This window comes from Rhodamnia argentea, chromosome 7, assembly GCF_020921035.1.
Source record: "Rhodamnia argentea isolate NSW1041297 chromosome 7, ASM2092103v1, whole genome shotgun sequence".
Classification (NCBI taxonomy): domain Eukaryota; kingdom Viridiplantae; phylum Streptophyta; class Magnoliopsida; order Myrtales; family Myrtaceae; genus Rhodamnia; species Rhodamnia argentea.
In genome coordinates, this window is record NC_063156.1 from 9,369,839 (window position 1) to 9,396,510 (window position 26,672).

General features: G+C 40.4%; 5 protein-coding genes across 20 annotated transcripts in view; all 5 read right to left on the reverse strand.

Annotated features, from left to right (window-relative positions):
- Positions 1–4,196, reverse strand: part of LOC115737645 (TATA-box-binding protein-like) — a 40,002-nt gene extending 35,806 nt beyond the window's left edge. Inside the window, exons 1-9 of one of the 3 annotated variants that reach the window (XM_030669862.2) lie at positions 3,567–4,195; positions 2,514–2,601; positions 2,049–2,120; positions 1,558–1,608; positions 1,318–1,362; positions 1,104–1,196; positions 715–816; positions 562–635; positions 220–409 (exon numbers count right to left, since the gene is read on the reverse strand). In XM_030669862.2, the coding sequence (XP_030525722.1) occupies position 409; positions 562–635; positions 715–816; positions 1,104–1,196; positions 1,318–1,362; positions 1,558–1,608; positions 2,049–2,120; positions 2,514–2,601; positions 3,567–3,649 (609 nt within the window). In that variant the 5' untranslated portion in view covers positions 3,650–4,195 and the 3' untranslated portion in view covers positions 220–408. Of the gene's footprint in view, positions 1–217; positions 410–561; positions 636–714; positions 817–1,103; positions 1,197–1,317; positions 1,363–1,557; positions 1,609–2,048; positions 2,121–2,513; positions 2,602–3,566 lie in introns of those variants that run through there. The other 2 variants (XM_048282300.1, XM_048282301.1) reach the window with 2 other exon arrangements.
- Positions 4,197–5,252: 1,056 nt separating this feature from the next.
- Positions 5,253–7,499, reverse strand: LOC125315962. Its single transcript, XM_048282592.1, has 6 exons — positions 7,374–7,499; positions 6,837–7,040; positions 6,563–6,727; positions 6,431–6,484; positions 6,183–6,287; positions 5,253–5,633 (listed from the first exon to the last, which is right to left on the reverse strand). The coding sequence occupies exons 1-6, from the start codon at positions 7,497–7,499 to the stop codon at positions 5,253–5,255; spliced, it is 1,035 nt and encodes a 344-aa protein (XP_048138549.1).
- Positions 7,500–13,000: 5,501 nt separating this feature from the next.
- LOC115737644 (NADPH-dependent aldehyde reductase-like protein, chloroplastic) lies at positions 13,001–14,123 on the reverse strand. Its single transcript, XM_030669860.2, has 2 exons — positions 13,652–14,123; positions 13,001–13,516 (listed from the first exon to the last, which is right to left on the reverse strand). Exons 1-2 carry the CDS (start codon positions 14,026–14,028, stop codon positions 13,108–13,110), a joined length of 786 nt encoding a protein of 261 aa, XP_030525720.2. The 5' UTR covers positions 14,029–14,123; the 3' UTR covers positions 13,001–13,107.
- A 987-nt stretch (positions 14,124–15,110) lies between these two features.
- LOC115737643 (NADPH-dependent aldehyde reductase-like protein, chloroplastic) lies at positions 15,111–16,313 on the reverse strand. Its single transcript, XM_030669859.2, has 2 exons — positions 15,866–16,313; positions 15,111–15,599 (listed from the first exon to the last, which is right to left on the reverse strand). Exons 1-2 carry the CDS (start codon positions 16,252–16,254, stop codon positions 15,191–15,193), a joined length of 798 nt encoding a protein of 265 aa, XP_030525719.1. The 5' UTR covers positions 16,255–16,313; the 3' UTR covers positions 15,111–15,190.
- A 1,361-nt stretch (positions 16,314–17,674) lies between these two features.
- Positions 17,675–22,460, reverse strand: LOC115737638 (pentatricopeptide repeat-containing protein At4g13650). 14 transcript variants are annotated; one of them, XM_030669853.2, is made up of 4 exons: positions 19,064–22,460; positions 18,888–18,974; positions 18,322–18,640; positions 17,675–18,236 (listed from the first exon to the last, which is right to left on the reverse strand). In XM_030669853.2, the coding sequence occupies exon 1, from the start codon at positions 22,338–22,340 to the stop codon at positions 19,176–19,178; it is 3,165 nt and encodes a 1,054-aa protein (XP_030525713.1). In that variant the 5' UTR covers positions 22,341–22,460; the 3' UTR covers positions 17,675–18,236; positions 18,322–18,640; positions 18,888–18,974; positions 19,064–19,175. The 14 variants fall into 14 exon arrangements, with proteins under 14 accessions (XP_030525713.1, XP_030525709.1, XP_048138888.1 ...); XM_030669849.2 differs by having other exon boundaries at positions 18,888–18,980; XM_048282931.1 differs by having other exon boundaries at positions 18,322–18,437; positions 18,542–18,635; positions 18,888–22,460.
- Between the last annotated feature and the right edge of the window lie 4,212 nt (positions 22,461–26,672).

A 26,672-nucleotide genomic window follows, 5' to 3' on the forward strand; every position in this document is an offset into this window, starting at 1 on the left:
TTCAAATTTTGGTTCTTTCCTTTTTCTTCTTCAATGGTGCAGATAGATCCATAGGGTGTATCATGGCGCATTGAGTCCACTGAATTTCACAAATTCAGAAAATTTGAGGTAGGGCTACTCCATATACATAACTCCCTCAAACGAAAATCGTTCACAAAAGGATGATCATCCAACATCTTTCCATTTCGCACATGCCTTCTCAACCCTAGCTAACTGTTTACAACAAAATTTCCGGAGAACCCACGGTAGTGCAGCTATGGTTCGCCACGCAGAGACCCCAAAAGACTTCAAGTTCTCCAGTCAATCCTTTCAAAGATGGACCATCTCTGCTCCTCTTCTCTTCGAGTATTTACACTTGAAACTGCTTGGTTTTCATTGCAGATGGAAACATATTTTTGCCCGAGAATTTCTGCCAGAGAGAGTTAAACCCATTTCAGAGATCCGCCGCCACAAAAGTTTACTAAATTTCATGTATACACACTTGTAACAATAGCCCGCACTCAAAGTAAGCATATTCAAATGGTGTTTTTATTATCCAAAAGAGTAGAGCAAGATATGTACCATTGTTGGACCTTCCTGAACTCGGTGAGGACAGGGTATATGTTTTCAAAGGCAGTGTAAATCTCATCCCTCACCTAAACCAGCCAAAGAAGGAAGGTCATCCATTGATCACATCAAAGTAGTAAGCAGACAAGTCAGGGAAGAGGTGATCACCTTTGCCCCAGTAAGTACAATCTTACCAGAAACGAAAATTAAGAGCACTATCTTGGGTTGTTTCATGCGATATATTAGACCAGGGAAGAGTTCGGGCTCATACTGCATCAGAGTGAGAAAGAGATAAGTCCTCATTGAGTAAATAAATCCCATGCCAATAGTTTTGTTGATGTGAAAGAAAATTGAAAAGGGATTTGTGAACTGTTCTTTGAAGTTTATGGCAAGCTACTCTGATTAAGAATGCTACTGATGCAAAAGGTGTTTCAGAAGTCAAACAAACAAAAAGGCCAAGAGATTCAACACTTCTTCACAAATCCCATTTGGCAACTGTTATATTGCTGATTACAAACTTTTTGGAACTGCAGAACCAAGGAACAAAAGGCACTCACGCTTGAAAAGGCACCGTGAGAGTATGCAAGACCTTCAAGTCTGATTGGAAATTTCACATCACAGGAGCCAACAATGTTCTGAATCTTAAAGTCCTGCCAGTCATTGAAAACCAAAAAACGCATTGATAACAGCAACAGCTCCACAAAGTGGCCAGTACGACAGGCCTGAAAAAATGTATATCAATGCCAGAGAGGGAGAGAGGAACGACAATACCTTAAATTTGGCAGGAAACTCAAGCTTTTGGATAATCCTTGCATACTGGAAGAAAGCAAAACATCTTCAGGTGCGATACTTGAGAACTAAATGCTATTCTAAACTAACCTAAATGGACAAATCACCATCACTGGGATAATTATATGCAGATTGCCATAAAAAACGAGATGCTGCCTAAAATATGCCAAATTGATGCTAGCTAAAACTACTTTAATCATGCCATTTGAAATGGCAAAGTACCTTTCTTGCTGCCAACTTTGATTGTTGTTCACTTTTGGCCCCGGTGCAAACCTGAAGCAGTGCAATTGTAGCTTTTTTGATCAAGCACAATAGCAAGAAAAGAGAATAATAGACTAAAATATTAAACGACAGGATTTCCCGTCTTACTCAAGATAGTAGTATTAGGTCAATCAAAAAAATTCCACAAAACAGATGCAAGTTCCTATGCTCAGTGGGAAGAAAAGAAATAAAATAATCATTTTAGAAAGAGCAGTTTGGATCATAACAATGACTAAAGTACTTAATCCTGGAAACACTGGTGAAGCAGTTGAGCATAAAGTGACAAGAAGATTTTAAAATCCTCATAATTGTAGGCATCGTTGGGCCCACATCCATACAAAATCCATCGATCAAGGACAAAAAGATACAAGCACAACCACAGAGGTATCTCCAAGATATATAAACAGAAATGTTAGCTTTAGTTTTCATCTTAACAACCTAAATTCACTTACCATCTTTCCAGAAGCAAAAATCAAAGCTGTCGTCTTTGGGTCCCTAATCCTCATGATGACTGCAGCAAAACGCTGCATTGTCAAGACAGCAAAGAAGTTAGGTGCTAACCTGAGCTTGACCAAATTCTGAGCACCAACTCTGTATTGGCCAGACCTTAAGCAGCACAACAATAGCAGCCACTATAGCAAGGAGAGGAGCAATAAATAAAGCCCATAACCATATCGAATGGGGCAAAACAGGGAGCAGTTCTTTTGCCATGAATCGCCCTATAGTGTGATATGTTTAGGAGAAGCAACTCCATTGGTTTGATTCACAACACAGTTCTTTTTTTTTTTACTTCTTTTTTTGGAGCAAGATTTACAACACAGTTTGCAAAGCTATATTTCTCAACATCCACCACCTCTAAAATTTAATTAACTTAAGGGTACCACAATAGAGTAGCTCCTTCACAGAATTTCATGTACCTTTGGGTTATATTCAGCATTCCGAGCTCGCAACGCAATAGCTTTAAGATCCAACTTGCATTCCAGATTGACAGTCGAGACTATGTTCCTATGAACATATAATCATAATGTTATAATGATATGTCAAACTAGTTGAAAATCAGATGCTGCTGTCATAGCATCACAGGTCATTCTTGAGAGCCCAACCCATTCAGCATCAAACTACTTTCGAGTCAACAAACGGAAATCACAAGTTTGTCTCAATGGTTTAACAGTTGGAAACATTGGGAATAAATTACGAAAAAATGAGACCTGATACATGTCCTGGGCAGTCATTATGACATAGAATGGTCAAAAGAGCATCTAGTAGAAAGGATTATGCCATGACCTCATTTATCGAAGAAAGACAAAAGAGTTTAAATTCTAAAGTAGTACCGAGCATTGAACAAAACGAAACAAGCTCTCACATTAACTAAATTGCCATGTGCAGAACTATATTTGCTTCAGTAAAAAGGAAACAAAAGCTTAATCCCCTATCTACTCTTCGATATCTTTCTAAAGGTACACTTTAAAAATATGGTCCAGTTGCAATAAATAAATAAATAAACCATAAGTTATATTTTCTTCAAGTGCATTTTAAAATTGTGTACTCCATTCACAAAGTATCCAGAAGTAAACTCGGCTGTTTAAGAAATTCATGAAGCCCAGTAAACAATTGGCGCATTGAAGCAACCTGCAATGGCAGCTAGTACTCAAATCACCGCACGTGAACAATGAATGATCTGACCAAAGTTAAGTAAACAATGACTGACGACACATCCTTTGAGATGAGCACTAGAATCTATTGCGCAAGCCGCTTATCAACAGACTTCAATTTTCTTTTTAATGAGCAGGAACCCTGGGATACGTGGTTCAAACTGGGCCCTAGAGCTGACAACTTATTTCCATCTTCACTCATACTTGCTAAGACCAGCACACAGGGATCTTTAATAGATTCCCAGTTCCCCGAAGGAGGGACACTAGGCAAAGTCCCATCGAGAGACAAAGAGACGCAGAGTAGAAAGGCAGACTTACTGGAGGGTGGGAACAATGCCAGAGGGATGGTTGGTGAGATCCACCGGTTGGCACCCTTCAAGCCCCTCTACTTGGTCGGCCATTACAGAACACTTACAATTCCTTCTCTCTTCCCCAAGAGTCTCTCACACGCCGATCAAACGAAGAAAAACAAATTTGGCTCGCGAACCTCTTTAACCCTAGTCGTAAGACTTAAAATTGAGTTCCTCCTAGTTAGTCTCCGCGAATTAGGACGAGCAGGGGGCAGAATCAAATCGACCCAGTTACTAATTTCTCGAGATCACTCGACCCGGTGCGGATCCGGGACCAGATGGGGGCTGGATCTGAACCAGCGCGTTCCCGAAAGGTGTTCGAACATTCAAGAATCCCAAATGGAAACCACGGAGACGCGAAGTCAAGAGCCGGTGTTCGGAGGACCCAAGAGGTGACAGATCTCACTGGGGAAGAAGAAGAAGAAGAAGAAGAAGAAGACAGAGCAGCGGAAGGGATCGAAGGGGGAAAATCTTTTCAAAGGAGGGCCTTTTATAGGTTTGGCATCGAAAGAGGATTCTGATTTGGATGGAGAGAGAGTGGCGATGTTTGCCTCCGTGTGATTGCGAATAAAGAGATCCAAATCGAGGAATCTGGTGACCAGGCGATACCGGGTCACGTGTCCAACCAGCTCTAATGCTCGAAACCTTCGCAAGGCCCATCAATATCGGAATAAAGAAATTAGGGACGACCAAAACGATTTCTAATAGGAGTTAAGATTTGGGATTATAGTAAAAGTTTGTGATCTTCTGATGTGTTCGCCCGCGTCATCTTTTAAGAGAAAAAATAAATTGAGGATAGATTTAAAAATGAATCCAAAATTAGAGTTCTTTTAGACCAAAAAAAAAAAATACAGGACAGATTTGGACTCAGCCTAAAAAGTAAGGGATTCTTTCTAACAAAAAAAAAAAAAGTCGGAGTAGAATTAGGATTGGATCAAAAGTTGAGAATTTCTTAGAGAATCGTGTCGTTCTTCATCAATTATGTGATCACAAAAGTAGTTGACATAGATGCGGAGGCCTCCTCTCGTGAGCTTTTTCTCACCCCAGCTGCAAGATAAAGTGGTGATACCATCTCTTGCACTCCTTTGTAACTAGGGTTATTTGAGCCAGTAGGAGTTAGAATTTTCCGGTCCAAATCAGGTTTTTGGAAACCCCAACTCACGACAACAATTGGGGTACTCCAACACCCTCAGCGATGTCGGACAAGGGGTGGCGACCTCGCCCGGCTTCTGTTGAGGGTTGGCGATGATCCCAAATTATTGTGCGTCAAGAGTGAGCACTAGAGCAGTATCTTTTGGTCAAGAGTTGCATCTGTTTGTAAAATAGTATGTCTATTCATATAAGTGCCGCAGGTTTTCACGACACATGTAAAAATGTGTTTTTCAATCTACTTTCCAGCGAGTAAGTATGGAAAGCCTCTTGATGTTTCAATCAATACATCATTTACCTACATCAATAAACCTGATAACGAAGCACGTTCGAGCAAATCTCTCCGCTCATTTCCAAGAAAATAAATCATCTTACCACACGCAACGCGAATGACCAGTTACTAGTATGGTAAAAGAGACGTTACAATTATTCCAAGTTAGTATGGGAACACACATGGTTTTGCTTATTCACTTGCTCACCACATAACTTTATCTTGCTAAGTTCATTAGCCTCCGCAATAAACCCCGGGGCCTCCGAAGCTGATCGTGTAGCCCTTCATCCCTCTTATGGTAAAATGGTGATTCTTGAAGCCATACACGTTGGATTTATCAACCCACTTCGAGATTTTTTGTGTAGGAAGCACGATGTCGCCGTTCGTGTCGACCCATGCGAGGCTTCGAAAATACGTGGCGTGCCCGAAATTGTCGTCGGGCTTGTGTCCGCTGGCCATGGGGGGACAATCTCCATTGCTTCCCGCAAGGCCGACTCCGCCCCAAGCTGTATGGAGGGAGCCATTGCGCAAGTACAAGAATAGCTCCTTTGGCCAGTAACCTACCTTTGTGGACGGACCATCGCAATGCAACCACCAGTTTCCAGTCTGTCTATCCTGGTCAAGAGAAGGCAAAAGAGAAACTTGCTCAGCAGTCTAGATATGGTCATGATGCTTGGTGCAGTGGAAGTTTTTGGCTTAAAAATGGGAAACAGCACTAACTCATGGACATGGCACAGGGTATGTAAAGTGTGAATCGTGAAAATATCTTGCTCTTACATGTATGCATACTGAACTGAACGAGAAAATCACCAGTTTAATCTTTAATCTACTGTATGGATATCCATTCGGACCTAAATTTTTTAGTTTTGCCAATATAGTCATAAACTTGGAATCTCGCCAAGCGTCCTATGTGGCATCGAGTCATCGCCGGGCGTCCTACGGGGCATTTTGACGTGAACAATTTATGGATCACCATGTTAGTAATTTCTTATGGCAATTGAATATAAAGGCTACAATGAAATTTCGCACAAAAGATTAAGACTACATCCGCACAATAAGTTTACAACTGATTGAGTAATTATTCCCATACATAACATAGTTTGAAAAAATTATATTCTTTGTACATCAAAATTACAAAATAAGGACTATAAGAGCAAATCTTACCTGGTCAATTCGGATTGCAAACGCATAAAGATCCCCCTCCATAAGTAGAAGCAGTGCGCAATAGGCGTTCCGGGGCTTAATTCCCTGTCTATCTGGATAAAGCCGCTACATAACAGATTAAAACATCCATCTCGATAACCATTACCCTGTTCATAGAAGAAGAACAAGGTTAGTCACCTCTAATTTCAATGTTGGTTTCAAAAATGAGGAGTTTAACTGCGGAAATGGTAATTGTCCTTAAAACTAACCATCCAATAAGTGAAAAACCCAGGAACATTATCACCGTATAATCCAGGAGTAACCTAGAAAAATAACCTCATTAGATTGCCCCATGGTTTTTTCAGTCATAAATTTCAAATTATCAACACAAATTTCCATACCTGCCAACCTGCTGCAATCATACTGATATGGTCCGGAGGGCCGGTTTCGATCCACATATTATGTGAACTGAATTGATCTTGAGCAACGGTTAGATTGTAGACGGTGGTTGCACCATGACATCCATATTTAACGTTTTCAACCAAATTCTCTCTCAAAGAAACCACCTGCAAAATTGTAAGATTTCTTTACCTCCTCATAACGGGGCGAAAATTTTAAAAGTTCTACCTGCAAATCACAATGAGAGAGAGAGAGAGAGAGAGAGAGAGAGAGTACATGTTGATTAGAAGGAAGAGCATAGGACTCAACAGCGACTATAGACGGCATCTTAGGCACAGATCTTGCCCTTCTCAACTTTTCTTTTGTTACTCGAGGAATGGGTACTGTTCCAACAGGACAAGGCTCTCGTGGTCCGAATTTGACAGATTTTTCATCCGGAGAAAACCCCTCGAACTTATCAAAATGTAAGTTGGGTTCCACCTACAAAAGGGAAAAATCAAATAACCAAAAATCAACAATATTGACTTGAATAACACGTTCCATGTGGTAGCACTCGACTTTCGGGGAAAATTTTGACGGACCCTTACCCGAACTTTATGATTCTTCAATAGAGGGTGATCAAGCGTCGGCTGTTTATTGATAACCACGCAATCAATAATATCCCCTTCCTTTGCCTTCATAAGAGCATTAAACCCCGTGAATGTTTTCCCGAATCGAAAAACTTGCTCGAGACACGGTTAGGTATATCGTAGATTCTATAAAATAACGTACAGAAAAAAAAATTCGGAGTTGACGAATCGAAAGCATGTTTACCACAAATGTCTTGACAGGTGGCTTGTTCGTGATTCTAACTTGTCTTTCCAGCTCTAATTCATCTTCCGAAACATTTGCCGTATCAGAAACTCTGAAAAGTATGAGTAGCAGTAGCACAAGTTTCATTTTCAGTTGCCCAATGATAGTATTGTTTGCTGTTTAGGCTACGTCTCCTTATTGACAAAGTGCGTGGCGGCCTCTTTCTAAGAAGGTTATAATTGTCTTTTGGATTTATTCTGTAGGTGGGTCGATGTCCGGATGCTTTGACCAAAGGAAAAATTGTCTGGATGCGAGGGATGAATTTAATGTGGAAGGACCTAAGCGGCATCTAAAGAGCCAGAATTTGAGGCTAATTACTCGAGACCCCCCTGAACTTTAGCACTATTGCAGAATCGATTTCAAATTTTGACATGTTATAAGTTACCCCCATCAACTCCGGCATTGTTGCGGAATTGGCCCCGAGCATTGGAAAGTTACAGATTAGCACCCTAAGCTTTGATTTATTCTAGACAATGGACATTAGTTTTGTCAACATGGCCGTTAAGTTTTATATAAAAACGGACATATTCATTTTTTTAGCTTAATAACCTATATTATTCGGTTAATGGAGTTGAAAAATAGATAGGACGCAAGGCTGCGGAAATTTGTAAAACAAATTAGTAAAGGTCGTTTTGATCAAGAAAATGAGTTTATGTACTTTTCATAATTGGAGGGTTACGGTCAATGGTGTCGACTTTCTGGGGGGGGTTTTGATCAATTGACTCTAAGAAAACAAATGACAATTCTATAAGGATGAGAATTTCTCCTATTCGATTTTTAATAGTATGGATAACATCGATTTATTAGCATTTCTATCCTATTTTCACTTTCATTTTTCGATACATATATTACTAACAAATCCGTCACAAATTGTTTTTCGATTTTATGCTACTTGTTAAGTTTTCATATATTTTTTTTTGGTGTTAAATGACATTTCGAAAGTACTAGGACAAAATCCAGGGGGGCACTTCGTAACTTTTCAAAGTTGGGGGCCATTGTGCAGCAGTGCTAAAATTCAGGGACGTTTTCAAATTATCCTTCGTTTTTCTAGGAATGTCTTTTGTACCGATCTTTTCCTAAAGCCATAAAGCAGTAACTTTCCTTATAGCAGGTCAAGTCAAATACAGAATGCCCCATTAAGTGGAAGGGTTACTCCTTGAAATAATGCATGCCTGCCATTTTTATCTTTGGAAAATGCATGTTTACCACCGTCGAGAAAATTGCACAAGAAGCTTTAAATCATATGGACAAGATGTGATAAGATTCCAAACTTTTCAATTGGGTCTATCGGATCCAAAACTTTTACCCGAAAGTGCAATCGAAGTCCTATGTATTTCAATCGGTTCAATGAATTCCTAAGCTATTTATTGAACAATGCGATTAAGTCCTCCGTTTAATTGTTAAAGAGCAATTGACAAATCTATCAAAGAATAATAAAAATATCGAGAATAAATCATCACCGACCAATTAAAAAGGTTATTTGACCCCAAAAAAAAATTAAAAAGGCTAGAATTTCAATAGGTTTGGTGCATAATAAGGTTTAGAACTCGTGGTGTAAGTATGCAAGATGCTTACGTGGAGAGACGAACAAATGGTCAACGTGCCTTGCACTTTTGGGTAAAATGGCAGGCATGCGTTATTTCAAGGGTAATTTTTTAGTCTCCCTAAGCTCCTCTTAAGTGAGTAACGGTTTCACTTAATGGAGAGGGCGTAAATGGTGCAAAAGACAAATCCATTTGCCATAATTGCTCAAAACCTTCTTCAATTTTGAGCCAAATTTCCTCCAAACAAAACCCCAAACTTTATGTCTAATTCAAATTCTTTTCCCAACTTCTTCTTCTTTTTTTCTAGAAAAAATCACAAATTTTAGGCCCAGTCTCATATATGTCCCCAATTCTTTTTTTTTTATCTCACAAAAACCCCCAAACTTTGGATTTAATCCGAATACCCTGAATTTACTTTTGTCTAAAAAAGTGTTAACTTTCAATCTACTCTCAAATCAACCGTCATGGTTGAATCCCAACTTTGACGTGACATTTTCACATCAATAACAAATCCATATCACCTTAAGGTGATATGGAAAAATTATCTCCAAAATGAAAACATTCTAGGATATGAAAATTAGAGATGACTAATGGCGATTATTGAAAAATGAGCTAATGGGGGTAGACTTGGGACTAAAGTAAAAATTGGTGATTTTCTCTTAGACCAAAAAAAAAGTCAAGATAAATTTGGGACTAAATAGAAAATTCGGGTCGTTTTTAAGGCCAAAAAAAAAAAGTTTGGAGTAGATTTGGACTAGACCTAAGGTTTGAGGATTTTTTCAAGACAAAAAAATTTCAAGTTAAAATTGAAAACAAACCTAAAGTTGAGAATTTTTTTAGGGAATCATGCCTTCTATTTTGTCACCATTGTACAATAACCCTGAACTTCAAAATGTGATAGATTACTACCCTAAAATTTTCCTGAACTTTAAAATGTTACAAATTACCCCAAAAATTATTTTTATAGCATAAACTTTCCGTCTTAATAGCCTTTAAGTGTTATCTGAAAATGGACATTCGTTTTTCTTAAAAATAATAACCCTTATTACATGATTAATGAAGTTGAGAAAATAGAGGGGATGCATGATTGATGAAATTAAGGAGATTTAGTTGAGGTTACTTTGGTCAAGGAAAACGCGTTTGTCGATATTATGAAACACTTAAACTACTATGTAATCAAAAGAGCAATGACTGTAATAAAAATGCCAGGATGATAATCTGTGACTTAATAAAGTTTGAGGGGACAATTGTGCAATGGTGCCAAAAATTAACTAACTCGTTTTTCTTGATCAAAATAACCTCTACTAGTTTTTATTTAAGAAAGTTTTATCAACCATCCATCCTCTCTATTTTTATAGGTTAGTATTCCAAAATAAAGAATAAGTCGGGTTTACATGAAACACTTAACGGCAATGTTGATAGAAATCTAAAGTCTAGAACAAAAATCAAAGTTGAGGATGGGATAAAGTAAATTACTTGTGCACTCGCTTTCATGTTTTTATGTATCATGTTTTCTAAATCTATTGATCTTAAGTGTGCTTAATTGAAATGAATCTCACCGAAATTAGAACCAAAATCCACTTTGGTTTAGTTGCTTTTATTTTTTTCAATTTTTATTTTTCCTTTTTCTTTTATTTTTTTCACCCCCTAGGGCCGGGACTGGCGGCCAACGTCCACCGCCCTTTGCCCCAAACAAAGAAAAGAAAAGAAAAGAAAGTAAAAATAAAATAAAATAAAAAAGGTATTGAGATTTTAGTGCGGTTTGTTAACGACTTTCAACCAAATACTGAAAGAATGCTTGTTTTCATTACCTAAACCAAGCGAACCAAACTAAAATTGTTTTTTTTTTTATGGACGATTTCTAATTTTATTTAAAATAAAAATATATTAAAAATCATCATTTAATAATTAATAAATTAAATATTTTTTAATAATTTAAATTTAGATAAATTTTTTTATTTTTAAAATACAGGATATCATGTTTAGGAAAATATTTTTCACATCGTTTATTTTTCACGAAATAACCAAAGCCTTAGAAAGAGATGTAGCCTAAACAACGAAGAGTACTATCACTATGAAACTAAAAATGAAACTTGTGCTATTGCTACTCATGCTTTTTAGAGTTTCTCAATCTGATGCGGAAAATATTTGAGAAAGAGATGATGATTTGGAGCTAGAAGACTCTGTCATTCTTAGTACTCCTCTCTGATTATGCATCCAAACTTTTGGACAATCATTCTTAAAAATGATTTTTTTTTTATGAATTCTTAAAACGATTTGGATCCCCACAGTTTGAACACCTAAAGGATTCTCGGCCAATTGGTTTTATAAACTTCTTCTCAAAATGATTTCAATAAACAAATTTTGAGGGTCTTCGACTGAGTCTTTCTTTAACTCTCTTGGAAAATCGTTTCGAAGATCACTTTCATTTTTCAAAATCAAGTCCAGACTCAATGTAATATGGAACTTATATAGAAAGTATGTGTTCCAAAGTTTTTGCTGACATTTGAAATTTCCCTTCTGAAAGATTCATTTTCCATAAAATTTAAATCTTGACTTTCCCTTGATACAAGAATATTCCTTTGGCAAAATTTCTATCTAATCTTTTTTAGAAAGATCCTGTTGCCCCAACCAAGAATTTTCCTTCTTTAACTCGGATATTTTCTTAAGAGCAGATTTATAATCCAAGCGTAATTCATCAACGTAATTAAAAACTTCATAGATATTTTCAGGATGACTTACCTCAAATACATGTAAGGAACTCTCAAATCTATATCTTGATTTAGTTCAAGAGAGTAAAACCCCCAAAATCTAAACTTAAATCTAAATCGGGAGAGGAGAACGACATAATCTTAGAAAGATTGTGGAGCCACGTCACGAATATCTTTCTCAATGGCTGTCGATTGGACAAATGGCCGAACTGATCTCCAGTTCATCCAAGGTCAGCTACAGAAATTTATTCATGCCAAAAAACTCCCAAGACAGAAGGGAGGGAAAAGCCATAGAGAGATGGAGGAATGGAAAGCGAGGGTGCAAGGGAGAGGGTGGAGGGATGAAAAGGGACCGATGAAAGGAAGAAGGGAGGGGAGAGAGAGAGGTCCCTCTCTCTCCCTCAGGGAGTGCACTCCTTCGTTGCAAGATTAAAAACCTCACTATGAATAATCGATTAAGAAATTACCAAAAAGATCATAACCCTATTGCATTTGTGTTAATTCTTAATTCAGTACCAAATCTTTCAATTTGCCTAATTAAGTCTTACAGTTTTTGACAATTTGCTAATGTATCCATTTGACCAAATTTGGCTGAAAATCATTGACATTAATCGTTTTACGTGACACGGTCTATGCTGACTGTGAACAATTTTTTTAAATTTTTCTATTTTTTTTTACCTTTTTCTTTATTTTTTATCCCTTTTATTTTGGCAGTCGTCGATGGCCAGCAGAATCCCTCTAGGGAGGCTAATAGGGCATCATCCTCGGCCAGGCGAACCCCACCAAGCTTTGCCTTGGCCTAGGTGAGGGTTGGCCTCGCCAGTTTTAGCAAGGGCGGTCCAAGGCAGCCTCGGCTCTCGCCGTCCAATGGAAAAATAAAAAGGAAATAAGTAAAAAAAAAAAAATTAGTACAAATTATTTATGCCGGCGCTAGTCGCACCACGTAGGATAACTAGTGTCCACGTCGGTGATTTCCAATCAAAATTGGTCGGATAGACTAAATTGGCAAATTGTCAAAATGTTTATGACTAAATTTGTCAAATTAAAAGATTTAGAACTGAATTAATAATATAAGTGCAATAAGTTTAGTACTTTTTTGATAATTTTCCCAACACTCGAATGAATCTGGATGAATGCTAATTCTTATAAATTCGAGTTATGTCGGAACGTTTCAGCCAATCCTAGCTGCAGGCAAGACGGAAGCTTGAACAAAATTTCTGTTGAGAAATCCCGCCTTCGATAGCTTGAACAAAGATTGAAGATCGGGAAGAGAACTTGAAGAAAATCCAGACCATAGTCCCAAGTCATGGCAAAAGTTGAAAATATTGCCCTTTTTACTCATGATTCCTGCTTCGATTTCGATCTAATTCCGCTTGATATAAGGAGAAATTACAAATCACGATCTTCTTAGTGGATCAATGGTTCGTACTTATTAACAGCTCAAACGAAGCCACCATTCACTGGAATCACCTGTCCATTGACCCACTCGCCGCCATCGGAAGCCAAAAATCCGACGACAGGAGCGACGTCGTCGGTCTTCCCTAGACGACCGAGGGGACACGCCTCGACCACACTCTTGACGTACTCCTCGCTCCTCCCTGCGAAGAACAGATCGGTCGCGATAGGCCCTGGCGCGACGCAATTCACAGTTATTCCCGTCCCCTTGAGCTCCTTCGCGAGAACTCTGGCCATAGTCTCGACTGCGGCTTTCGAGGCCGTGTAAGCTCCAAAGTTAGGCTTCAAGGCAGCAACTAAGGACGACGACAACAGTATGATGCGCCCGCCGCCGCCGCGTCTCAGCCGATTCGCCGCCTCGCGGCAACAGAGGAACTTGCCTCTGGTGTTGACACTGAATGTCACGGACATGTCAGTTGGTTAATATCTTCTTGACTACAGATGAGCGCAGAACGTACAGCGAAGGTAAAAATTTCAACTCACTAGAAGGGAAAGAAACTGATCTTGTAAATACTTGCTCTGATTATACCTGAAGATCTTGTCAAATTCTTCCGCGGGAGTGTCGGCAATGGAGAAATGCTCAGCATCCATCACCCCAGCAGAGTTGACGAGGACGTGCACCGGCGAGTCGAACACGCTCTCAGCCGCATCAAACAGGGATTCGACACTCGCGGGATCAGAAACATCAGCTCGGACAGAAACCGCAGCGTTAGGAAATGAAGAATTTATCTCAGCCACTACTGCATCGGCCTGGGCCGAGTTGGAGGTGTAGTTGATGACGACTTTTGTTCCGAGCAATGCGAGATGGACAGCAATAGCCCGGCCGATGCCATGGGAAGATCCCGTGACTATGGCCACTTGGCCTCGGAGTGGTAGAGTAGCGGTGGCAGCAGCGGCAGCGGCCATATTGGGGCTCGTATGGGACTAGAATGAAGTATTGCAGAGCGAATTTAAATAGGAGAGCAAAGAGAAGAGGGAGGAACAAATTGGAACCAGAAATTCAAAGTTCAAGCATTCTTCTTGACACGTTCTGAGTGCCGTAGATTGAACAAACAACGCCAAATCAGATCTCGTCCAGATGTACCGCGCTCGTGCCTTTTATGCATTGGTTGATCAGAACTTGTGAGACTGAAACTCTTTCTGCTTCAGCAATCCAATACCAAATCGACTTCTTCCCTGACGATTATTATTAGCTCAGAGTCATATCTCTCTGGGAAAAGTACACTTCCATTATTTTATCATCAATATGCATCAAAGATCGAATTTTTAACGAAGAAAACGTAAATTTCTTAAAGGATAAAAACTAGTTTCTGATCGAACAGTACGTGGAAAAAAAGTACAACGATTTTTTTCTGGTATCATAAAGCTGTTCATGTTAGAATTAATATCACAAAAACTCCAAATTAGTACGTTTATGATAAATTTCTTACAAATTAAATTTTTTGGCCATTGAAAATTTTAAACTTATACACCTGTCATGTCATAAGTTCAATCCAAGATAACCCTTTGAGAATTTTCTCTACCCAAAGACAGATCTTGAGTAAAGGAGCAAGCAGTAAGTGTCATATGATGTTCGGTCACTGATCGTATCGCGGACAAGAATGATCACGACGCGTATCGATTTGAGGCCACGCATTTTATTACCTTGGCATCGATTTGAGCCTTATCCAATCATAATTTGTATGCCATGATCAATGGAATTTATCATGTTAAAAAGAGATTAAAGACCATGCAGGTATTACTCATCCATTACTGTCCATCTTCTGCAGAACCTTCATTGCTGAAGCTCCACAGGTAAAAGGATTCAACTGCGAAGAAAATCGTTGTCCTCAACTCTCTCTGCACTAGAGATATTGATCCTAGTTACGGCCGGACTAGCTTTACTCGATTCCATAGTTTCCAGGGTATTGGATCTTATGAATCGGCCATGTCTCAGCCGAAGAACTGATGGATCAGCATTTCCATCAGACAGAGAAAGACACAGAGAATTCGAAAAGCAAAGGTCGCGCATTTTTCAGGCACTCTGTCTATACGAGAATGACATAGTTCTGATCTTGAATCAATCCACCTACACATATCCACCATTAACTCTAATCACCTGTCCATTGACCCATTCGGCGGCATCGGTGGCTAAGAACCCGACAAGAGGGGCGACATCCTTGGTCTCGCCGAGCCGGCCATGTGGGCACTCCTCGATCACCTTATTGATCTGTTCCTCGGTCTTCCCGGCGAAGAACATCTCGGTCGCGATGGGGCCCGGCGCAACGCAGTTGGCGGTGATGCGTGTGCCCTTGAGCTCCTTGGCCAGGATCTTGACCATCGTCTCCACCGCCGCCTTCGAGGAGGTGTACGTCCCCATATTCGGCTTCAGCGCGCCAACCAGCGATGAGGACAACATTATGATCCTGCCTCCGCCACCCGGCTTCAGCCTGTTTGCAGCCTCTCTGCAGCACAAGAATGCCCCTCTAGCGTTGACACTGTGAAAGATATTAAAGGAATCGTCAGCTCCAAAATGTTCTGTTTGAGATTACTATGAGAAATCATCATCCAAAAGAAAAGGGAGAGAACATCTAACAGAGCGAAACGTAATTCAACGGCCACTCTGTCTCTGTCACTCAAATCTCTCACCGAATTATAAACAGGGACATAAACAATTAGGGCCAAAATTAATTAGCTTCCAAAATTCCAAATGATAAGCAATAACAGATTCCGCACGAACCCCATTTTTCTCAACAGCCATCACCTGAAGGTCTTATCGAAGTCGTCGACGGAGGTGTTGGCGATGGTGGGGTACTTGGAGTCGAGGACGGCAGCGCAATTCACCAGGACGTAGATCGGCGACTTGAAGGCCTCCTCGGCGGCGTCGAAGAGGGACTTCACCTGGGCCGGGTCCGAGATGTCGGCTCGGACCGAGACGGCGGAGCCGGGGGACGAGGAGTTGATCTCATCGGCGACGGCGTCGGCCTGGGCGGAGGAGCCGGCGGAGGTGTAGTTGACGACAAGCTTGGCGCCGAGCGAGGCGAGGTGAAGGGCGATGGCGCGGCCGATCCCGCGGGAGGAGCCGGTGACGATGGCCACCCGGTCTTTCAGGGGGGGCGCCGCGGCGGCGGAGGCGGCGGCAGTCGTGGCCATGGAGCTCCGGAGAGAGAAGAAGAAGAAGAAATGAAGGGTCACAAAAATATCAGTAAAGCTGTCTCATTTATCACGCAAACGAACGAGCCCAAGAGAGCGACGCAAGTCTTGGGAGAGAGGGAGTGACGTCACATCGAGCTTTCCTTTCATGGCGGTTCCTGATAAATTACTAGGGGACGAGAATCGTCCCACGAAGCCACGATAACGCCCACCAACCCATCATCGTCACTGGATAATCCTCGGCAACAATGGGCCCCGACCCGTTTATAGACGGGAACCCGAAATGCAAGGACAACACAAATAGTACACGCGACACCGTACTTGATTCCTTTCATTAGAGGAAACTGAAGCTTCTTCCTTGTAAATTCAATGGTTCGGCCCGTCATACGGCCGATAACACCATAGAAACCCGCGCAATGCTAATGTTAGAACCAAAAGAATAATGGTGACTTTGAGAAATTTATAACAATAGAACAAATACAAATCGGAAGGAGAAATTCTTTTATTGAAATACAAAATACTCGCTACAACTCGAAGTTGAATTCTGTGGCTTCGATCTGATGGATACATACTCGCTCTTACATACTTATAGCATAACACTTAACGCTCTGAGCCATTGAAATATCTTCTGACAAAATCAATCAGCCCAAATTTAAAAACACGTACATATAAGGTCAAAAATAGGATAAAACCTCGTGTGCGGAAGAAAGTTCAAAAAAAAAAAAAAAAGCCAACACCGTGCTACCATGACAATAAATGCAAAACAAGCGTGGCCACTCATCTTTTCCTTTCTTCAATAGTAGCTGCCTTTTTACGACTCCTCATAAATAGTGCTCCAGAAATCTTCGTCTTCTTTCTCCTCTCCCAACGCCCACCATGAATCGCGCAACCAACAACTAAATCATGAAACCCTGACAAACGTGCTCAAAATCAATTTTACCTTCTTCAAAGAGCTAATGTGAGCCGCAATGACAAAAATCGAACTGACGCAATTGTGATCTTAGCATATTACATTACTCGGTACTTCTCTCGTAACATCGATTCCATCATATGCAAATCGATGATTTGAACATGTGTTGAATGTCTAAATTACACATGTTATGATAGATTGGTTTTCCTACATTTGATTTGTAGCTGATTAGCATGCAAACAAGCGACGTTTTGATCCAAAAATTTACAGTTTCTATCTAGTCTTACTTCCAATTAATCACCTTATGGAACTCAATCTACTATCCTCCTGGTTTACAGCAAATCTTAGGGTTGACATGATTGACTGGTCATGTTATATTGAGAAAGAATAAGCAAGCAAAGCTTGAGCTGCTCGAACCATGCACAGTACACCTCAAGTGATCTTCTCAAATGCAGCGGAAGAGGCGAACACCATACATGAGAACCTGTTTACGGATCTGTAGGTAACATCCACGGCAAGTTGCGAAGACCAATTCATTTGATCATTTTGTCGCAATTCATATGGAATAGATACACGGCACGGGCGGATACTCTCATAATCTCGCGAATTGCCTTCTTTTCCACCCACTAAAGCCCTCTCGTAGTAATTTTTCTTATGAGGTTCTCTTTTCTTCTGCTTTTCTACTATTAGGACCGATGGAAGAAGTCGACATTGATCATTCCCCAGAATAACCTCCACACGCCGAGTGATGCTCATGAAACTTACGTTAGCTTTTAACCAGATAGTATTCAATCGGCATACTCTACCTCCATAACTGTTGCTGCTGCTGCTGCCGCTGCCCATTACCTTCTCTTCAGGACATCCATGGAGGCTGCAGAAGTGACATATCCCAGAAGGATTCATCTTGCCAAGGCTAACCCGACGGTTCCCTCCATCTATGCGCATTAAACCATTTAGCCACCACTTTATACAGAAGAAGAATGCGTCATAGGGTATCTGCCGAACGTGGCAGCCCTGCCTCATCACTTCTGTATATGGCATAGAGAGAATTTCCACAATCTACCAACCAAGCCTGCACAGGTTCAAATATTAGGAACATTATATATTTCTGCTTGGGAGAAAGATGACAGGCATTTCCAAAACATCACCATACTCACCATCAACAATGATCTTGGAGGACTGAAAAGGGTTTTCTCAGCCAGGATGCAGTTATGGGCTTGAGTAAACCTACAGCATTGAGAAAATATGAAAAGTGCCATCAGGATGGTATAATCTGTTAGAGTCGAAAATAAAAGCAATTCCTAACAAGCCCAATTGCAGCATGAATGGAGCTGGATATCAAGAAGTAAATAGCACGAGAGGATGACAAATAGTTACCTGGTAATTTCTCCTGCCATAGTTTAGGTGTAGCATCAGATTATCAGAGTGAAAAGAGCTGTTGTTACAACCAGACCATGTCAAGGTGTACAGACTGCGCTGAGAGAGGGAAAATGCGTTTAATAATTTCCTCTCTTGCTTGGGAAGGAAAACACATGAACTGTCACAAAAGCACAAGCCAAATTGGCAGTGGGGTCCAATTTCAGTGAGGCTACAAACGATTAAAACATAGTTGCTCATGATTCTTTTTGGGTTTATGGCTGAAGAAATAAATCTCGTATCGTTTTTTTCTCAGAGAGAGTAGCCATACGAGCTAGGTATACGCAAGTTCAGTTAAGTGGCTTACCTGGCCAATTTTGAGTCATTATGTGAAAAAGGGTGATTGTGAACTAAATCCTCTTGAGACAGATGATAGGGAGGAGATCCAATATTTCTGCAGCTACAAATGAGATACACCATTGAACCAAAAATCGAGCCTGGTCTTCGACCCACGAGAAGTGAGCGAGAGGTGGAATTCTTTACCTCAAACTCCCAACCAAAAGTCTGGGAAAGTGCCTCTCATCTCGGAGAATTACAATGTAATATCATTCCCCTGAATCAGTCATTTTCCTGATTGACTTTTTTCTGTCATTCATTACCAATAGTCTCTACATGAACAAAGACCACCATTGAAGTGATGAAAGCGATATGCATCTCGCACAATGATGGTTCGGCTTGATATCTTCGATACAAATTTGATCCAATTGTGACAGTCGTCACAGATACGAATGTTTTTTATTACCCGGACTGGGATTAACTCAGGCAAGCTAAGAATACCAAAAGCAATGGCCAGTTTCTCGCTGTGAACAAACATCATAGGGTCTTTTTGTCCTTGCTCAGCATCACTCCACAGGCTACATTGATTTTCCACATAACCGATTTCTGCTGCCTGGGAATTCAGATCCCCCAGGTTTTTGTATATCTCATCGGTCAATGGGTGTAGTCTATCACCTGCATAGAAGGCATGGACTGAGTTTTTGACCTCTATCCAGCTACGACCTGGTTCTTTCTTCACACCTCTCTCTTTCATCACTTGCCTCGTTGAATCTCTGAGATCCCAATTTCCAGTTAATGCATACATATTTGATAGGAGAACATAAGCAGCTGAATCTTCAGGTTCTATCCCTTGAAGATGGTGGGCAGCAAATTCACCAATTTCCACATGCTTATGGATTGTGCAGGCACTTAATAGAGTCCTCCAAATCATGGCATCTGGTTCTATTGGCATCTCCTCCACAAACCTCTTGGCACGCCTCAGATGGCCTGCACGACCAAGAAGATCCACAATGCAGACATAATGTTCAGGTTCTGGCACCAAACAAAAGTCTACTTCCATAGACTCGAAATACTTGAGTCCTTTCTCTACCAATCCAACATGGCTGCATGCAGACAAAGCTCCCACAAAGGTAATGGAATTTGGTGTCATTTCTTGCTGCATCATCTTATCAAACAAATCCACTGCTTCTACACCATATCCATGCTGAGAATAACCATTTATAATGGCATTCCAAGAAACCTCGCTTTTTTCAGGCATGTCATCAAATTCCCTTTTGGCATCGCAAATGCTGCCACATTTCGCATACAATGTGATCAAGGCATTGGAAGCCTCAGTTTTGGAATAATAACCTGTTGTTATCATTGCAGCATGAATTTGCCTCCCCAATATCATATTTGCTGTGCTAGCAGCTGCTTTTACAGCAGAGCAAAAGGTGTATAAGTTAGCTTCAACTCCAGCTTTATTCATCCGAGCGAAAATCTGCAGTGCCTCCTCATGACAACCACTCTGTCCAAACCCAGATATCAGTGCATTCCATGATACGTTATCTTCAACATCAACCTTCTCAAATACTGAATATGCTTCTTTTATTCTACCACATCTACTGTAAAGACTAAGAAGTGCATTTCCAATTGACAGATCAAGTGAGAAACCAGAGACCCAGCACTGCGCATGTATCTGGCGTCCTTGATTGAGTGCTGGGACACCAGCACTTGCAGTGATGGCAGTTGATAATCCGATATTATCTAATTGGATACCTTGGTTCTGCATTTCTTTGAAAAGTTGTAAAGCTTCAGCAAATAAATCGTGATGTATGTACCCTGCAATCATTGTCGTCCAAGAGACAACATCTTCGGTGAGTCTATTAAGTATATTTCGAGCAGTATCTAACTTTCCACATTTGGCGTACATCTCTAATAGCACACTGCAGACATACACATTATGCTGAAATCCACTCTTGATGACGTGAGAGTGTATCTGTTCCCCTTGGTAGAGAGCTCCCAAAGAGATGCAGGTTTTAAGTATGCTTGGGTATGTATATTGATTTGGCACAATGCCTTCAATCTGCATCTTACTACGTATCTCAAGCAACTCAATCAAATTGCCTGACTGACCAAATGCAACAAGCATCAGATTCCATAAGACCACATTCTGTCTATTAGTTGAGAGAAAGCATTTATGTGCAGTTTTTATGTCGGAGCATTTCACATACAGATCAAGCAGCGAACCTTCAATAACAACTTCGGACAGAATTCCTGTTTTTACTGCATATGAGTGAAGTTGTTTTCCTGTCTGGAGATACCCAGCATCAGCACAAGCACTCAGGAGGGTTGCTACAGTAACATGGTTTGGTCTGAAGCAGTCAGCCAGCATACTATCAAATAGCTTTACAGCCTCATTGAAAAGTTCATGTTGAGCGAGCCCAGCTATAAGCGAGTTGTATGACACGCCATCTCTAAATTCCATCCCACTAAATATCAGCTCAGCAGATGTCCAGTCTTCTACTCGGCAGTACAATGTTAAAAGAGCATTGCATACGCAAATTTGAGTGGAGAATCCCCACCTTAAAATGAGATCATGGACCTGCTCTCCAAGCTTGAACAGCTCAATCTTTGTGCAGGCACTCAGTATACTGGAGAGAAGATACGGTGTTGGCCGAACTGCATTATTATGCATCCAACAGAATAAGAGAAGAGCTTCTCTCTCACGACCATTTTGAGAAAAACCAGAAATCATCGCGACCCAAGAAGTGCTGTCCCTAGAGTGCAACATTACAAAAACCCTTTTGGCGTCGTCAATGAACCCCTTTTTGGAATACAGATCGATTAGCGGATTACACACCAATGGGCTAGTCCCAAAACCATGACAAACAATTTTACCATGAATCTCTTTGACAAGATGGAGGGAAATTCTATTGCCTGAGCAGGCTTTCAAAACCGAAGCGAATATGTTCTCGTCAGGACGAATATTTTCAGCTGTCATCCGACAAAAAAGACCCACTGCTTCACCATTCAGCCTGCTGGCAGATATTATCATATTCCACGAGGACGAGCTTCTCGTAAGCATATCATCGAGGACCTTACGAGCACCATCAATGTCACAACCCGGGTGATCAATACCCAGAATCCGCTCACTCGAAGTGAATGGACCCGTCTTTGACATCGTAGCATGGAGCTTCTCGTGGCCTTTCAGTGATAAAGACCCGGCACTTGAAGACCCTTCGTGGAGCGACGGCTCGTCCTCGCGATTGGCCCAGCAACTACCCACTTGCTTCGAGTCCAAGCTGCTTGAGGTCCAATGGAGACACTGAGCGTAAACATAACGGGCACGGATTATGATGTCGCGCGGACTCTGGTGGTGACGAAGTAGCGACAAGAAACGAGGCATTACCTTCAACCTCGACAGCTGCTGTGTCGGAGCAATGCGTTCCAGCAAGGAACGTGAAGAACGCGACCGGCGGAACAGGGCAGTGACTCGAACCATACGAGGGTCATCAGCTTCGGTGGCGGACAGGGTTTCGCGGTATGATTACCGTCCGACGTAAGACAGATTTGAACCGAGGCAAATTATAGCCGATCGCAAATGCTGTGATAATAAAGGGAAAGGAAAGAATGTAAGTTTGTCCATAAAGGGAAAATCACACAAACTACTTTTTTAATTTCAATCTAATATGCAAAACCATCTCTGATCTTTTAATTTATTTAGTGTAATTCCTGAATTTTGGATCAACGTGCATTGTCATCCTTAAACTTTTAATTTTTTCGTTATGATTTTTTAACTTTAAAACATCATAATAATATATATATTTATATCACGTTGAATAAATTTAGTCTAAAAATGTCATTGCATAAAAGGCTAAAGTTCATTGACCACTTTTATAAATTAAAAGTTTAGAGACTACATTACGCAATAAATTAAAGTTTGGACTATTTGTCCTACTATACCTAAGTAGAACCGCTGGTTATTAGGGGTGAGCATGGTTCTAAGGTAGAACCCGAGATCGGACCGGTAGGGAATACGTTCGATTTCAAATTTCAAAGTATGTAGGGTAACTTTCAAATTCCAAAAATTGGAGTAAATTTCAGGTTTAGGTAAATGGAACCTCAAACCTGAAGCTTGTAATAAGGTTTTCGATTTTTCTTGATATATGTTTTCTGGGGCATCCGATGAGTGTAATATGAAACTACTAATCTGAGCTTCCATTTACAATAGTATTTATGATCAAGACTTTTGCTTTGTTAATTTATCTAAATACGAGTTGTGATCAATTAATTATAGCAGCAAATGATGATCATTAAATATGGTCATTCATTGCAATAGCTTAATTAAAAATACAAGTGGAACTTGAGAAGGAAGACCTTATAACCTTTGACGGGGCAGATTTTAGATTTCAAGGTATGCTGGGTAAGTGCCAGATTTTAAAAAATGAAAAACCTACTATGACAAATGGGTTTCAGGTTATATGTGAAATTTATATGGAATTTAAAATCACTCACCCCTACTAATTACAAAAGAACCCCAAAGATGGAATCAATTAAGTTCTCTCTATTTGGTAAGAAACAGTTTGGTTGATTTCACTTTTTGCCTCGTCAAATTAGATTTCACCAATCAACAAAGGAAAAATGACATTAGATTTCACAAATCAATCAAAGGGAAAAATGGCACTAAGTGTTCTTGAACTTTAGCACAATTTATGATGTTGTTATTAAACCTTTTATTCGTTCAATATAGTCCTTAAATTATTCATAAATCTTGATGTAATCCTTTTATTTGATAAAACAAGCGAGAAAGCTACCACATTCTTTAAAAAAAGGCGGCATGTGCAATGTAATCCCTACATCATTGCAAAATGTGCATTCTAGTCCGACTACTTCTGATATTATTCAATCTAATTCCTCTACTTTCCACAACAAAGTCAGCTCGAGCCCGCTGTACTATTCACAAGTTTTTTATAATTGCAATGTTGCCTATATTTTAGAATATGTTTTTATTTTAGTCCATTTCCTAAATTAACAATCTGTTGGTTCTTTATAAATGTTGCGAAAATATCATTTAAGAATAGCTTATCTTATGATCTCAAAACTAATAAAAGTATAACATCTTTTAAAGTCCAAGCATTTTTATACAGAGATTTAGGAACGACATTAAGTTATTCATGAATACCCATACTTATGTTAATCTAAATCTCGTTCCCAAATTTCATACAAATCACATTTTCAAGCTTCGTACTGGTAGAGAGAAGAGGGTGAGTGTGAGGTGGCGGTGACGGCCTCGACGGTGACACGACAGGCGGTCGGGTTGCGCGACTCAGACGGCGGCCATGAACTTGCGGGGGACTTTGTTTATGTAGCGTATTGTGCAAAGGAAGTGGGGAGAAAGGCCAAATGGAGAAAGCACTGAAGAAGAAAAAGGAAGGAGAACGCTACAAAAAATAAAAATGAAAAGAGAAAACACAAGTCCGGACCGGCCAAATTTCGATGTGACAAACTCTTATGGCACGCGTAAGATAATTCTAGGAAATTCCAATCTCTCACATTGACCTGATCGATGAATTAATTACACGTGTTAAATTTCGATCATCGATAGTACGAAAAGATGTTTTTTGGGTCATCTGGAATGGATTCACACGATTATGACATGAACATAAAGAGTATATTTTTATACGGCTCATTTTCATTCGCGGCCGATAGAGGTGTCAACTGTTCAATTCGGATCGAGTTTCCTTGATACCCGTTCCGTTACAGAAATTTAATTCTCACTATCCGAACCGCATGTAGCTTGAACCGAAGGTATGATTCTGGTAAGGTCAGTTCGGATTTTCGGGTTAAGCTCTTCTTTTTTGAACGAAAACATCGGGGTTCTACATCGAATCCAAGAACTTCTTCATCTCCATCGAGTTGGAGAGTGTTCTCAGGAGCCAAATTTAACCCGAACAGGAGCTAACCCAACTCTAAAGCAGCTATGCCTCAATTAAGTTCCTCAATCATCATTCACACAAACATCAATTCTACAGTTTGGCGCATAAAGCTTGACCTTCAGCAGAAAAGACTCTCTCTTTCCCCTTGCAAAGAAGTGCCTGTATTGGTCGGGAGATTGCCATGAACACTAACGCTCCATGGTAAAAAAGCAACATCCAACCCAAATTGAAATGATCTCCGAGTATCTACGTCTTTCCATCTCTGGCCGCTGGCAAAGGCCGGCCTTGCCTATGGCCGGCGAGGGTCGCCCACAGGCAAGGTCAGCCCTCGCGTGGCTTTCGAGGGTGGCATTGCTGATGGCCGACCACCCCGTAAAGGAAAGAAAAAAAGAAAAGAAAGAAAGAAAGAAAGAAAAGGAAAAAAAAAGTAAATGATGAAATGCCATCTTCGAGATGGTGACGTTAGACCCTTTTTTGATACCGACATGGCCACTTCAAGTCTTGATTGAAAATAAGATTTACTTCAGGCCCTTACTTCGGAAAAATGGTGGCACTTCATTTAATTATTTGAAACAAGATCCACTTCATGTCCTTATTTGAGAAAATGATAGGCATTTCAGACCGTTATTTGGAACATGACTTTTTCTGCTAATCGAAAAGCGTTTTTCATTGACTAGTTGTTTTTGACAAAGCAAACGGTAAAAACGCCGTAAAATTAATTTTTGAAAAATACTTTACCCCGAACAAACGCACCCTTGACCGTTGACCCGAACAAGAGCTAAGCTAACCCAACGCCCAAAGGCATTCCCATATCAAAACTCCTACAAATCCGTCTTAGCAATGTTTAACGGAACAATTGCTACGCCTCGATCAAGTTTGCCCAATCATCGTTCAGATAAAGCTTGAATTTCAGCGGGAAAAAGGACAAAAAGGGCATGGAGAGTGCCAGCGTGTGCAGGGGACAAAGCGAAGGACCAGTAAAGGACAAAAAGGGCTTTTCCTAGATGAGACGCCCCTCCGTTTCCCGCGCGGGGGATTGGCGGGAAACGGTCCCATTACGCTAAAAGAGTTTCAATTGACCCGTTTCGAAATGACAATTCTACCCTTGGCAGTGGCACATACTTGTTTTTTTCACTTTCTTAGTCTTCTTGCGATTTGTACCACTTCTTGTTTACATTGCGTCCCCGGACTTTGTATTTTTGTTGGGAATCCAGTCTCACGACTTTCTTTCGATCTAAGTCCTTCCTTCGTTTAACCCAATTCGAAATGCTTTTTATATTTGCAAAATTATATGAAAATGTCGGACTCACTTTTGTGCTTCAATGTTTAAATGTTTAGAAAATTTCACATTACATATACGGAATGAAAGATGTGAAAATTTTAAATAAAAAAAAACGCTGTAACTTGCTAAATAGCACAAAGAGTTTGCGCTCGGCGAAAAGTGCAGCAGATGTGGATGGATCTTTACCATCAAGAGTTGCAATGTGTAAATCTTTTAGCACGATGACCGATACATCATCTCTTGATCGAGCTCGACGATTGTTACACCCTCGAGATTTGTCGATTCGGATTTCGCTTTTCTCCCGATTAAAAAGGAAAACACCGACTACTTCCGATGGGTCCTTTCAAGTAAAAGAACAGAAGATTTTCATTATAAAAGATACATGTATCTCTTTTATCGCTTGCGAATAATCACAAGAGAGGATGGTTTCGTGTTTTGTGCGTTTCGCAAGCTCTTGCCTAATCGAGTCTCCGAAATTCAAACCAAATTCAGGAACATCCTTAAAACACTCGACGAAGGAGGGTATTATGGTCTTTACAGCAAAAGGGCCGACGAAATCCAAAGTGGGGCCCATAGTGGTGCGGGATAGCGGTGGCATTTTAAGGAAAGATTTGAA